The sequence below is a fragment of the Neopelma chrysocephalum genome, unplaced genomic scaffold, assembly GCF_003984885.1.
Source record: "Neopelma chrysocephalum unplaced genomic scaffold, ASM398488v2 Primary Assembly neopelma1_119, whole genome shotgun sequence".
NCBI classification, from domain to species: Eukaryota; Metazoa; Chordata; class Aves; order Passeriformes; family Pipridae; genus Neopelma; species Neopelma chrysocephalum.
In genome coordinates, this window is record NW_020897781.1 from 8342196 (window position 1) to 8354591 (window position 12396).

General features: G+C 42.6%; 1 protein-coding gene across 2 annotated transcripts in view; it reads left to right on the forward strand.

Moving 5' to 3' along the window:
- Positions 1-12396, forward strand: part of PREX1 (phosphatidylinositol-3,4,5-trisphosphate dependent Rac exchange factor 1) — a 142549-nt gene that overhangs the window by 110795 nt on the left and 19358 nt on the right. The window contains exons 18-27 of one of the 2 annotated variants that reach the window (XM_027697302.1): positions 1630-1778; positions 2691-2776; positions 4489-4625; positions 5086-5257; positions 6434-6621; positions 7374-7535; positions 8092-8302; positions 9511-9772; positions 10087-10293; positions 12277-12365. In XM_027697302.1, coding sequence (XP_027553103.1) covers positions 1630-1778; positions 2691-2776; positions 4489-4625; positions 5086-5257; positions 6434-6621; positions 7374-7535; positions 8092-8302; positions 9511-9772; positions 10087-10293; positions 12277-12365 — 1663 coding nt within the window. The remainder of the gene's footprint in view (positions 1-1629; positions 1779-2690; positions 2777-4488; positions 4626-5085; positions 5258-6433; positions 6622-7373; positions 7536-8091; positions 8303-9510; positions 9773-10086; positions 10294-12276; positions 12366-12396) is intronic. The other variant, XM_027697303.1, reaches the window with a different exon arrangement.

Genomic DNA, 12396 nt, shown 5'->3' on the forward strand with positions numbered 1-12396 from the left:
TGAGAATGTCAAATGGGAAGGAATTTTTAACTGAAGTTTAGTATTAAAGTTAAATTATTTCAGTATTCCTGATTCTCATTTGGTTTATGGTCACCAAAGAAACCAATCCTGTGCTTTACCTCGTGCTCAAAATCAACATGGGTTGGCCAAAAATGTTATTAATGTAAACCTGTGCTGTGAACTATTGCCTGCCAGATAATCCTTCTGCCCTTTCTTTGGCTGGATGCCTGGGGAATAGCCTGCAAATCTGTTGTGTTTTAAGACAACAGAAGCACACAATTTTCTGAGGAATCTTTTTCTTGGTTTTCCAAGACAAACTATCTGTGACCATGAGCCCATCTTTTGAACTCGGTCTTACAATATTGCTCCAGAAAAGAACTCAATCTGCATCTCTCTGAACCAGAGGGCTGTCAGCTCATTCTGGAAAGACCCGAGGTCCAATGGTGATGCATTTCATCACATTCTTGGGCTTTTTAAATTGCTTTGTGATTTTAGAAATATATCCAGCATGTAGTTTGGTGTGGCTCAGCATTTAGAGACCCTCTGCCTGCTGTCATACTCTTCAGGGGCAAAAGTGAAGACAGCAGCTTTGCTTCACAGCTCATTGCATTCACTAAGACTGGCAGACTTCAGGCCTGAGTAAGATTTCAGGTTCACCAGTGAAGTGGGAACAGATCTATTACTTGCATGGATTTATTCAAGATTGACATGTTCTCTTTGAGTTTGGAATTAAGACCTCCTATTCTTGAAACAAAAGTGGAACATAGCTAAAGCATAGGTTGTGGCAGCACACAGCACTGAGCTTTGCGCTTGTGCAACAAGGGTCTTTGGGGTTTCTGTTGAGCTGTCAGGGTTGCCAAGCATTGTTTTTATTATTAGTGTCTTTTCTTCTCAAAATTTTTTAGAAACTGTCTGTGAGCTGTTAGATTTGCCTGTGCCAGAAGCAGTTTCCAAACTGTGTTTACGAGTTGTTAAGAACATCAAATTCCTGTACATACTGATGGGGTACTTGAACTGCAGTTTGGGAACTCTTTGCCTGGCACGAGTGTTCAGCTTCTCAGCTTTGGCCCTCAGACAGAGCAGTGCTCCTGCCCTTTCTCTCCTGCTCCTGAATGATGAGCAGCCCAGGAAGGACCCTCCCTGTGGGAATTGTGCCCCTGCTCCTGGCATCAGCTGCCTGGGCCTGTGGACACTTGCTCAGCTCACCCAGATGGAGGGGCATGAAAAATCATGGAGTTCACTTAGTCAGTTGATGTGGAGTGTGTCACATCTCATGCTCATCCCAAGTTCACATGTCTTCACAAAGACATTCAGAAAGTCTCCTTTATTAATAGTCCCTTAAAAAGTTGTAGTAGAAAAGTACAAAGATACATCCAATGCAAAGTAAGGTACACCTGTGCAGTGACATGTTTCTAAAGATAGAGGTGAAACCTCTTTGTTTTCTGCAAAAGCAGAAAACTTTCAGGGGGAGTGACAAATGACTGGATGAACCAGCACTGTATATAGGGTGTCCCACTGACAGTAGTCTGAGTAGTGGCCATAAGTAGGGAAGAGTTGAACCTTGGAGCCTGAGCTTTCAGAGCTGGTGCCAGTGATCCAGGTGCTCTGTGGTGTTTGTTCCATTTGCAGATGGCTGGCCTGCAGGCGGGAAGGAAAATCTATTCCATCAATGAGGATTTAGTATTCCTGCGCCCGTTTTCAGAAGTGGAAACCATCCTCACCCAGTCCTTCTGCTCACGAAGGCCACTCAGGCTTCTGGTAGCCACCAAGTCAAAAGAGTAAGTGCCAAGATGGGCAGACAGATTATTGAGAAATGTCAGTCCCTAAGTAATACTTCTGTGGTTGTAGTGAAAGCTGTGCAAACACTTTGCTGTGCAGAAGCTGCTCAATAGGAGAACAAATGGCAGAAATGAGAGAGCAGGAGTCAGGGCTTGCTTTTAGTGACGACCCTCGGGCTGCTAGAAGGGGTTGGGTTGTGTTCTCTTTATGCTGCAGGTAAAATACTTTTGACTTCCTTGTGCACAAACAGAACGGAATCACAAGGATTGTCATTCTTTCTCATGTGTGAAGCTTCTCAGGCTCTTAATGTTTGTGCCAGGGAAAACAAAATTTCCACCCAATTAAAGCCTGGCTTATTTTTTGATGACTCTAACAGTATCAGCCCTTACAGTTTTTGAGTCTATTGTTATATCTTATAATGAGACTTGGCCCTGTTAGTGTCTTGTGCATCATTAGATTCTGTAATCCCAGAATGTACCATAGAGTTGAGCATCTCAGTGAACACTTGGTGCTGGATTCTAGTCCAGGTTGTCTTGTCTAGTGTATATTTTTATTTTTTAATGAAAATGGTATAAGTCAGCATAGCTGCAACAAAGTGTGCCTAGAAGAGGAAGTGAATATAAATACCACAGATAGTTTCTATCAGGTGTTATTCACTTAAAGATGTAATAAATTAAGAAATGCCAAATTTTAATTAACAAGTAGAATCTCCCATCTGCCTTGGAGATTGAAGATGGAGTAGATGATTTTTTCAAGTCTGTTTATTTGTTACTTATTTATAAACAGTGTGGGTGCTTTCTTTCATCCAAACACACTTGTGAATGCCAGGGAAAGATGCTGTTAGAACTGCCCAGAGCTCTGGCAGCCTAACTTAAAATCCTGCTTTCTGGTTCTCTTTGATTTATCTGCAGGATTATTAAAATCCCAGATTGTCCTGAAGCCCTTTGCTTTCAGATCCGGGGAGCAGCACCACCATACGTTCATGCAGTAGGAAGAGGTAAGGAGAAAGTCTGTGGTACAGTTGAGCTGGGAGTACAGCTAAATATATATACATGTGTGTATAAAAAGTGTGTGTGTGTATATATATATATAAAAATATATCTGTGTTAAGACAGATGCAGGTTTCATTGTCCAGCTTGTTCCATACAAGTTCTGACACCCTAAGTGACCACAGTGACAGGAACCCCAGTCATGGGGAAGAATCACACTCATGTAGCCACAGAACAATGTGAGAGTTCCTGCCTCAAAGTGCTCAGCACACAAAGTGCTCAGCATGTAGATGCTTTCTGAGACAGTGGTATCATTCTTACCAACTGAGTGTTGGGTCTCTAATCCCATCAACACAAAACAAGGAATAATTTAATTCTACAGTGGAAGAAACTTGGATACTGCAATCCATAGTACCATGGAAAGACTCTTAAGAAAGCATCACTCGAGCTCTTGCAAGCTAGAAATGTGCTTGCTTAGTGACCCTACCATTGCTGCTTCTGAGACTGCCAAGGTCCAGTTTTACAGCCACAGGGAATTAAAACACAAAACTGAGGTGGTTGAGAAGAAGCTGAGGGGTTAATGCTGTCTGTTGCTTCCTCAATATTTTTGCCTGTAGTCAGCCACAGTTTGGGTCCCTGGGTTTTGAAGTGAAAGCCTAACCCTAACCTAACCTTAACCCTGCTGCAGGATCAGCAGGTTGGGACACAGGTTGTAACATGATCTGGGCATCACAAAGTAATACTTGGAGACTACTTCTCCCTTTACATTGGCTTATACTGCTACAAAGTACCAATATAAGATAGAGGCAAACTACTTTCCTTCATCTTTTTAAAAGGAGAAAACACTGTTTGGCAGAGATATTTAGTACTTCTGTACCTGAAATGTTAACTGAGCTACAAACAAAGCACAGCTTTAACCTTTATTTTCAGCAGATGCAGAAAATGTGGCGTTTTAGACACACCACTTCCTTCCTTGCAAACAAACGTGTCTCCAGATGAGTGCAGTGACTGTGCAGGTAGCACCCAGACGGTGTTCCCAGGGACACACATTTATTGCACCCTTTCATAACAGCACCTGTAACCACTTTGTCACAGTCTAGAGGGCAAGCTGGAAGTGCCAGCTAGGAAGATTCCCCTTTTCTCAGAATTTTTCCAGCAAAAGACAAATTGCATTTAAAAAAGTGCTTTAAAGAATTAATCACCGTAACTGTAGATTTCTAGGAGCCGAATTTGGGTATCAGTGTTGTTCAATGTGAGTTTGGAATAAATCCATTGAAGCTGGTTATTGCACTCAAGACTTACTGTGGCTTTAAGTACATCAGTCTTTTTCTGTGCCACATTGTGCAACGTGCAAGTGTTCTGTACCTTTCAAGTGCAAGAAGCTGGAACAAATATAACAGTTTACATTTAAGCAAGACCAGCTAATGTAATCATAAGGCTGAAAGAGAACCATGTAAGAATCCCAAACGATTTCCCACAAGGATTTCGATTTCCAGTATGAGTGCATTTAGATCTGGGAGGTCTCTGTTTTTCCCAGCACTACTGAAAACATGAAGGATAAACACAAAGCTCTCGGAATAAGGACTTCTTAGCAAAGGCAGGGCAGCATTCACCCAGCTCTTCTTACTCCTTTTAACCAGAAACCCTTTGCAAACTTGCCAGTGTTCTCTTCCATATGCAGATGGCATTTCTGTCTGACTTCTCTCCTGCTGTTTTTCAGGCTCTGAGGCTGCAGCTGCAGGCCTTCATCCCGGGCAGTGTATATTGAAAGTTAATGGGAATAATGCAACACATGGCAATTATACGGAAGTTCTGGAGCACTTCACAGCCTACAGGACCAGACAACAGGAAGCACTGGTATGAACTCAAAACCTCAAAGGAAGTACATTAATTCCTGCCCTTCTTCTGCCCTCCCCTTCTCCTGTGCTTTTATGCTCACTAAATATTCAGAAAAAGAACGTCTACGTGTTTCTTTTGACTCATTTCCTCCCTCCCTCCCCAGTGTCCTGCTCTCACTGACGGACCTGGTTGCAGTTGCCTAGAGTTGCAAAATACCTACAAATAATATGAAAGCAAATTCATGCACACACTGGATACAGTATTGAAAGTTATTAACTACTGCTAACACTAGAAGTTCACCCAGATATTGATCTAGGTTTTAAGTTCTCTGAAGTTCAGAGAAAAGCTGGGGGAATGCTCATATTTCAGCCAACTTAGAAGATACAGAATTGAGAGCTAGATTCACCTTTGTAGTCCAAACATTTGGAGATTGGGCATTTTCAGTGAGGTCACAGCTTAAGCCTGTATCTCTTGAAAGGGGTTGTACCAGTGGGTGTACAGAACACATGAAGATGCTGAAGAGGACAGAGTTCAGCAAGCAGCAGCCCCTGCATATGTCAATGGCAGCCACCCTGGCTCCACCAAAGACCACCCTGCACTAGAAGGAGATGCAGAATTGGATCCTCTTCAAAACAGCCCACAGGAATCAGGTAAAGATCCTCATGGTGGAAGGAGACTTGGGGCAATTTGGAGGCTTCCAAAAGGAAAACAGCAGTAGAAATACAGGGTGTAATTGTTACTGTAGGATATCTCTTGTCTTAGTAAAACTTTGTAATAAAATGAGGTCTGCCAGAGGAAGTACTCATATGCTGCCATTTATTCAGGGTAAGATACACATAGAAATCGTGCCCCTGTGACTCTGTTCTCTACAAGAGATCTGGTTTCAGGAATGAAGAGGCTCAGCATTTTTAGAATCTTTTGGTAGCCCCTGCAAACCAGGAATTTGTGGGCAGTAGCTGGTGGGGAAGGAAGGCCTGCAAGTAGCTCCACCTAGAATAATCTATGTTTTCTGTTATTTTGGATTAAAGATTAAGATGTTAAATTGCTTTGATCTGGAGCAGATTTTCAAGGCATGCATTCACTGTGTCAGCAGAAGGTGGGGGTGTATTTCCTCCAACTTATGAAAGTGTAATTCATAAAAAACAGCTTTACTTTTATGTTGAGAGCTGTTTTGGAAAAGTAGATGTAAGGAGAGAATACTGAAACGAGATTTAAGCCAAAGGACTGAGCCTGGACTCTCTGAATGCCATTGGCAACTTCTCCTGGAACAGATGCACATCTGTGGGTCCCATCTAAGGTCTGGTGAACCTGGTAATCCAGTGGTGGAAGAGTGCAGCTCCACGGTGGAATAGCTGGAGCAGTGCCTTGGTAGAGGCATGTGAGCAATTCTCTGGCAAACCTCAGTCTGAATGTAACTTGAGTCTGTTCTCTAGTGACAATAGTATTACTGTGTGTAAAAAAAATGTTATCTCCTCACCCCATCCCTGCCCTGGCATCTCAGTCTTCCAGAGGGTCTTTGCAAACAGCAGGGCTCAGATTAACAGACTTCACTTCCTTTTGAAAGCTTCTGCTCATGTCTGTGAACAGAACTAGAAGTAGTGTCCTGACAGAGATGTGTGCTTGCACACATGGAGGAACATCAGAATGGGGATTGGAGCATGTGGTTTATCTAAACCTCTGTCACTGTCTCCATTAGTGGCCAAAAGCAAGTGTCTTCCTCAGGATGTTCCCCCAGTCTCTAGCAGTACATAGTTCAGACACTCCTTGAGCCAAAGGTTCTGTCTTTGCATTTAATAATTCTCTCTAATGACTTATTTCTGTTCCAGCCCAGACACCACAGACCATCAGCTCTCCCCTGGTCACTGGGGAAGAACCCCCTCTCATCAGCCTGACTGTGGATAACACCCACCTGGAGCACGGGGTGGTGTATGAGTATGTCAGCAGTGCAGGAATCAAATCCTTTGTCCTGGAGAAAATTGTGGAACCGAAAGGTTGCTTCAATCTCACTGCAAAGGTACCAGAAAATGTACATGGCCAGCTTCATTCCTAACCAGAGTGGGATGTCAATGATGCAGTTTATTATTGGCTGGTGTGGGCCTGGCTCTTTGGATCAGGTCACACCTGGTCTTCTCAGCCCTGCTTGGAGTTCTGTTCATTAGAATGCACCGAGTTACAGCAGCTCCTTTGGTATGAGCAAGTCAGCAAATGCTTCCAGGACTTCAGGTGCTGAGGCAGAGGGAGGGGAGCCCTCAGCCGTGGAATTCTCCCTTTTATCGGCCTGGTAACGCACTCTCTGCTGATACTCAAGATTGATCTTTTCAGGCAGGCATTTGCTTTAACTTGGAAGAAAATCAGGCAGGTTTTTCCCACCTGATAGGCTGGATGAGTTGCAAAAGGAATCAAGTAGAATTGCTGCTAACAGAAGGCAGCAGAGCACTGAGTGTCCTGGTCATTGCTGAAAAATGAGCTCATAGTAAATGTTTCTGTCACATCTCAGTAACATTATTGTTATGTCCCAGGAAAGTAGGCCAGAGCAGGTAACTTGGGCAGTGCACAGTGGATATTTTGATCCACTTCCATTACTCTAACATTTTTTGAGACATGGTTTGTGACTTGGGGACATGGTAGTGGTTCTGAGGCAGTCATAGAGGCAGCTTGTTCTGGAGGCAGCTTCAACCACAGGGCTTTGCCACTCACTCAGTGGAAGAAAACTATTTTCCCTCGCTTTCAAGTCTCATATCATTGACAGCCTGTCTTTTTGTTTAGATTTTAGAGGCCTTTGCTGCAGAGGACAATCACTTCATAAAGAATTGCAAGAGACTCATATCCCTAAGCAGTGCTGTAGCCACCATGCCACAGTATGAATTCCGGCAGATCTGTGACACTAAGCTGGAAAGCATCAGCAGGAGGATCATGAACTACCAAGAGGTACAACACTACTAGTTATGGGTGGAGTCTCAGGACAATTCTTCATTGTGATAAGTGAGTCTTAGTATTCTGTATTAATGAATCCAAGCAGCTTCTGAGGTGGGTGTCCTGGAGGCATGAAAACAGCTCTGCAAGTTACTGAAATTGCAAGTTTTGAGTAAAAAAGACCTTGTCTGGAAATCACGCCTTTCTGCTTGTCAGAGCTGTGGGTTATAACATATTATTGCAGGTTCAATGCCACAGTATTAATGAATGAATATGACAACAGAATGATCCATGTCTTATTTAACATGAACATAAGTACAGTGTATCATAGTGTAAACAAAGTATGTGTGCTTTTTTTGTGCAGTTACCTGAGCTGTTTGGAAAGGGTGTGCTAGAAGGTATAGTTAATTGCTTTCATTTATTGTTTTATGAGCTTTTTTTGAATGTGCTGTTCCACCTGCAGCAGAAATCTGGATTTCTGGAATGGGAAGCAGGAAGAGAAAACGATTGTCTGTATTGCATCATAAATTTTTGAAAATGAAGTAGCACACACCTGCTTTATTTCTCCCAGTTTGCAGATGAATTGAAGACAAAGGTGAGCCCAGCCTTCAAACAAGCCATCATGGAAGCACATTCCCTGAGCAGCATGGATTTCTGCCCCACCAACTGCCACATTAACCTCATGGAGGTGTCCTACCCCAAGAACACTACCTCAGCAGGGAGGTCGTTCAGCATTCGCATCGGACGCAAACCTTCTATCATTGGCCTTGATCCAGAGCAAGGTGATCGTTCACTTTCAAATCATACTGATTTGATCTGCGTAAGAAGTTGTGGTTTTCCACTGCTCAGCAAGGTCAAAATAAGTTCCAAGGAAATACAGCCTTGCCAGTACCTTTTTTTCCTCTTTAACATTTTGTAGTAAAATGACAGCCTCCTTCTGCTGTGAAATAGTAATGCCTTTGAGCACAGAGAGGCTCCATGTCAGATGATTTTACTAGCTAAGCAGTTTGGGCATCTCACAGTAATCCAGTGTCCTGGAGCACTGTTGCCTTTACTGGAGGTGACTTCCTGGCTAAAAGTGACCCAGAATGCCCGTGCTGTGAGGAGAGGCTGCATTCAGGGGGCAGCAGGAGTCAGTCACGTTGTAATGCTGATTTCTTTTGCCACTGCTGAACAAATTCCATGCATTGGAGCTGAAAGTCTCACTCTGTCAGGAGACCTATTTTCTGTCCTACCACCTGGTTAGTTGGGTTCCAGCATTTCTTTATCATGATCTCACCTGATGTGCTTCTGACTCATTGCTGTGTGAAGGTCAGAGAGCAGGAATGTTTAGAAGAGGGAAGTGTAGACTAACCCATCTTTTGAACAGTGGCGCTGACTATTCAAATTGAGGTCAATAAAGATGCTTGGAGATGTTAAATATTAAACCCCATAGTATTTTTAATGTGAGCTAAAGCACAGCACCATGAGGGCTGCTGTGGGGAAATGAACACCATCTCAGCCAGACCCAGCACAGGTGGTTAGCGAAGAACCACACCAAAACTGTCAGCATTTCTGAATGAAAAAAATTAATTTATCTTCTGTTAGGACGTAATCCTGTTTCTTTAAATATATGTGTGAGTGTAAATGTTTGTAGAGGTGGAATAAAAACACAGATTCCTGAGAGTCCAAATTCATTAACTTTCAACAAATGCTTTTAGATTCTCTCCATGTTGTCTGTATGAGTATATGTGTAGACAGTTCCTGTCTTCAATAATTTAACCTTTTTCTGAACTGCAGTAAATTGAAAACATCCAATTGGCATGCCAAGAAAAAAACCCACAACTTTTTTTTTCTCAGAATGTTTTTGTCATAGAATGTAATTATATAAAATAGTTCTGGGAAATTTTAGTTTTTCATGTTAAAATTCCACCAATCCTAAACTAACATCATTTGGGATGGAGTGAGGAAAGTCACGAGAGCCACACTGACCAGATCCTTTGATGTTTTCTAGGCACTTTAAATCCAGTCTCATATACTCAACATTGCATCACCACCATGGCTGCACCGTCCTGGAGATGTCTGACCCCAGAAGATGGAGATCCTGATGGTGGCTTTGGCCAGCAGAATGGAGGAACAACTCAGGAAGAAAGAGGACTCAGTTTTCTGCTGAAACAGGAAGACTGGGAGATGCAGGACTCATACTTGCACCTTTTTAACAAACTTGACATCGCAGTGAAGGAAATGAAGCAATATGTCATTCAAATAAATAAGTGAGTACAGAACCCTGTGTGCACTGGAGAGAGAAACTCTGATAACATTGAGACATTAACCTCAGAAAACACATTGTGCTGTCAACCCCCACTGTCAGCCTCTTTCCTCACTTGTTCACACCTGACTGTGCATGAGGATCCCTGTGGGTCCCTTCCCAGTGGCTGCTCTGGGGCTGTGTTTGGGTCAGTCAGAAGTGGTCTGTGTAGTCTATCTAAACTTCTCACAAGGTTGTTGTGATTTCATGAGGCTGAATTTAGCCTTGGTCACAATCCTTCCTTCATGAGACTGAGAGCTGTGTGTTCTACTTCTGCAGACTTTTGTCCACCATAACAGAACCTACAGAGGGTGGTGCCTGTGAGCCACCATCTGCTGAGGAGACATCTCCACCTTCCCTGGGAACAGAAGAGGGTGATCCTGACAAAGCTGAGCATGGTGGAATCAAGAAGGTCTGTTTCAAAGTTTCTGAGGAGGACCAGGAAGACTCTGGACATGACACAATGAGCTACAGAGACTCCTACAGGTTAGTCTGAAGATTGTGCCACTTTTACCTTGCTAATAAAGTGTTTCAAAGTTCTAATTCATGGATCCAACAACCAGGTTGTTTTCCAGTCAGTCCATTATCTACTATTCACTTAGTAAAGTATTCACTGTCATTACATTTATTACCATGGTGACATAAATGGCAAAAAACCTCCCCCAAAACAATGCCAAAATACTAAAGCTTCTAGAAAACTGAATAAAATGAAATAAATAGGTCTAATGTGACTTTCCCTTTCTGTGTCTTATGGCTGGAAACTACAGAAACCCAGCAGAATTTGCAGACTGCTTGTTCTTATAATAGCTTCTGTTGTAAGGGGATGTTTCCATTTGGTTCTGCAACCAAATTTCCCAAAAATCTGAGACACAGAAACAGAAATGGACGTTGAGTTTTTATTTTTAGTGGGCCTTTGAAACCACAAGTGCAAATGTTTATTCAGGTGTCTCAAAATCTTGTTTTGGGGACATGATTGATTGCTGGTTCTCCAGGAATATTTGCTGCCAAAGGAGATCTCAATCTGTCTTTTTTGGGAGGAAACATTTGGAAACTCAGCTGCAGAAGAAATGGAATAACAAGTTGTAGCCATGTCTGACCACTGCAGTTTAACATCATTAACAGGCCAGTTTTACATTTGTAGTAAGGACCTAGAGCTGGGAGGATCCCAGGGACCTGAATGAATGCTGGGTCTTTGAACATTCTCTGCTGCAGTCCTGGTGCTTTACTTGCTCTTGTTGGGCACTGGTACCAATAACAATAGTTCCATCCATGCAGGGCTGCAGAAGGGGAACAGTTTGTGTTGGAAGGGGTCTCTGGAGCCCCCAAGGTCGCATCTCTTGCTCAGGGCAGGGCCAACAAAATTGGTTGCTCGGGGTCTTGTCTAGTTCAGTATTGATTGTCTCAAAGGACAGCAAGTACAAAGTCAGTGAAGAAGAAAACGAGCACTTCAGTGCTGAGATCTGGGACATCTGTTTGTTGTCTGAGATTTCAATGTGTTCTGAACCTTTTGGAGTGAAATGTGCTGTATTTCTTTCACTGTTAATAGGAATCCCTGTTTAGTTTAAATTTCTGTAATTGAGGTTAATCTATTCTGGGTAACAAAGTGACAGCACAAACAGTCTCTGTGGGTTTGTCACTTGTTCCAAAATCCTACACATAAATGTAAGATGAGAAAAATTATTCTGTCTTATCTTTATTAGACAGAGGCAGAGAATTAAGCATATATTACAGATAATAGTTACTCAAGGGGGAATAAAATATGTTTTAGTGGGTTTTGATTTGAAAAACTATTGAGGAACTACAAAACCAAGCAAATTACAGATAAGAAAATACCTTGTTTGCATTAGTCATGCTGCTTTCACTGGCATCATTTGAAGTGTAATTCATAAGGGTTTGTACAGCAGAGCAGTTGCCATAAGTATTAATCTTCTTGAGAAGAAACAGATTTCTTTGATACTAGATTTAACAAAGGACCCCAATTAGGGTTCTTCCAGTCGCTCTTACATTTTTCATTCATGTCAGTCTAAAATAAAATCAGAGGAAGAGACAATTTGAAGAATTTTGTAAGCTTTGTTTTGGGCTTGTACCATTAAAACCTCTGTCATTTCATTGGAAGGGGACAGCCTGAGATCCATAGCCTTTTTGATTACTTTTATTAAGTTATAGTTAGTGGAAAGTGAGCTTTAAAGAGAGGATATTCACACTAGAGTTTTCCAGGTGTGCACAGCCAAGACGAAGCTGACTGTCGTGACTCCTCTGCCTCCTGAGGTAGTTTTAGGATCTGCAGTGCCTGATTCTCCCATGGTATAGATCCCTTACATTTCCTCTCCCATCTCAGTGTCTGTGCTACTGCAGCCTCTCAATAGGCTGGATTTGGATGCTGTAATATCCTGAGAATTTGTAGCAAATGTTGAGTTAAAATCTCATAGATTTTAATTATTTGTCCCTACTCTTTGCTTTTCTTCGTAGTGAATGTAACAGCAACCGGGACTCGGTGCTGTCCTACACCAGCGTGAGGAGCAACAGCTCTTACCTGGGCAGTGATGAGATGGGCTCAGGTGAGTGTGTGCAGGGGGCACATCACCTGGG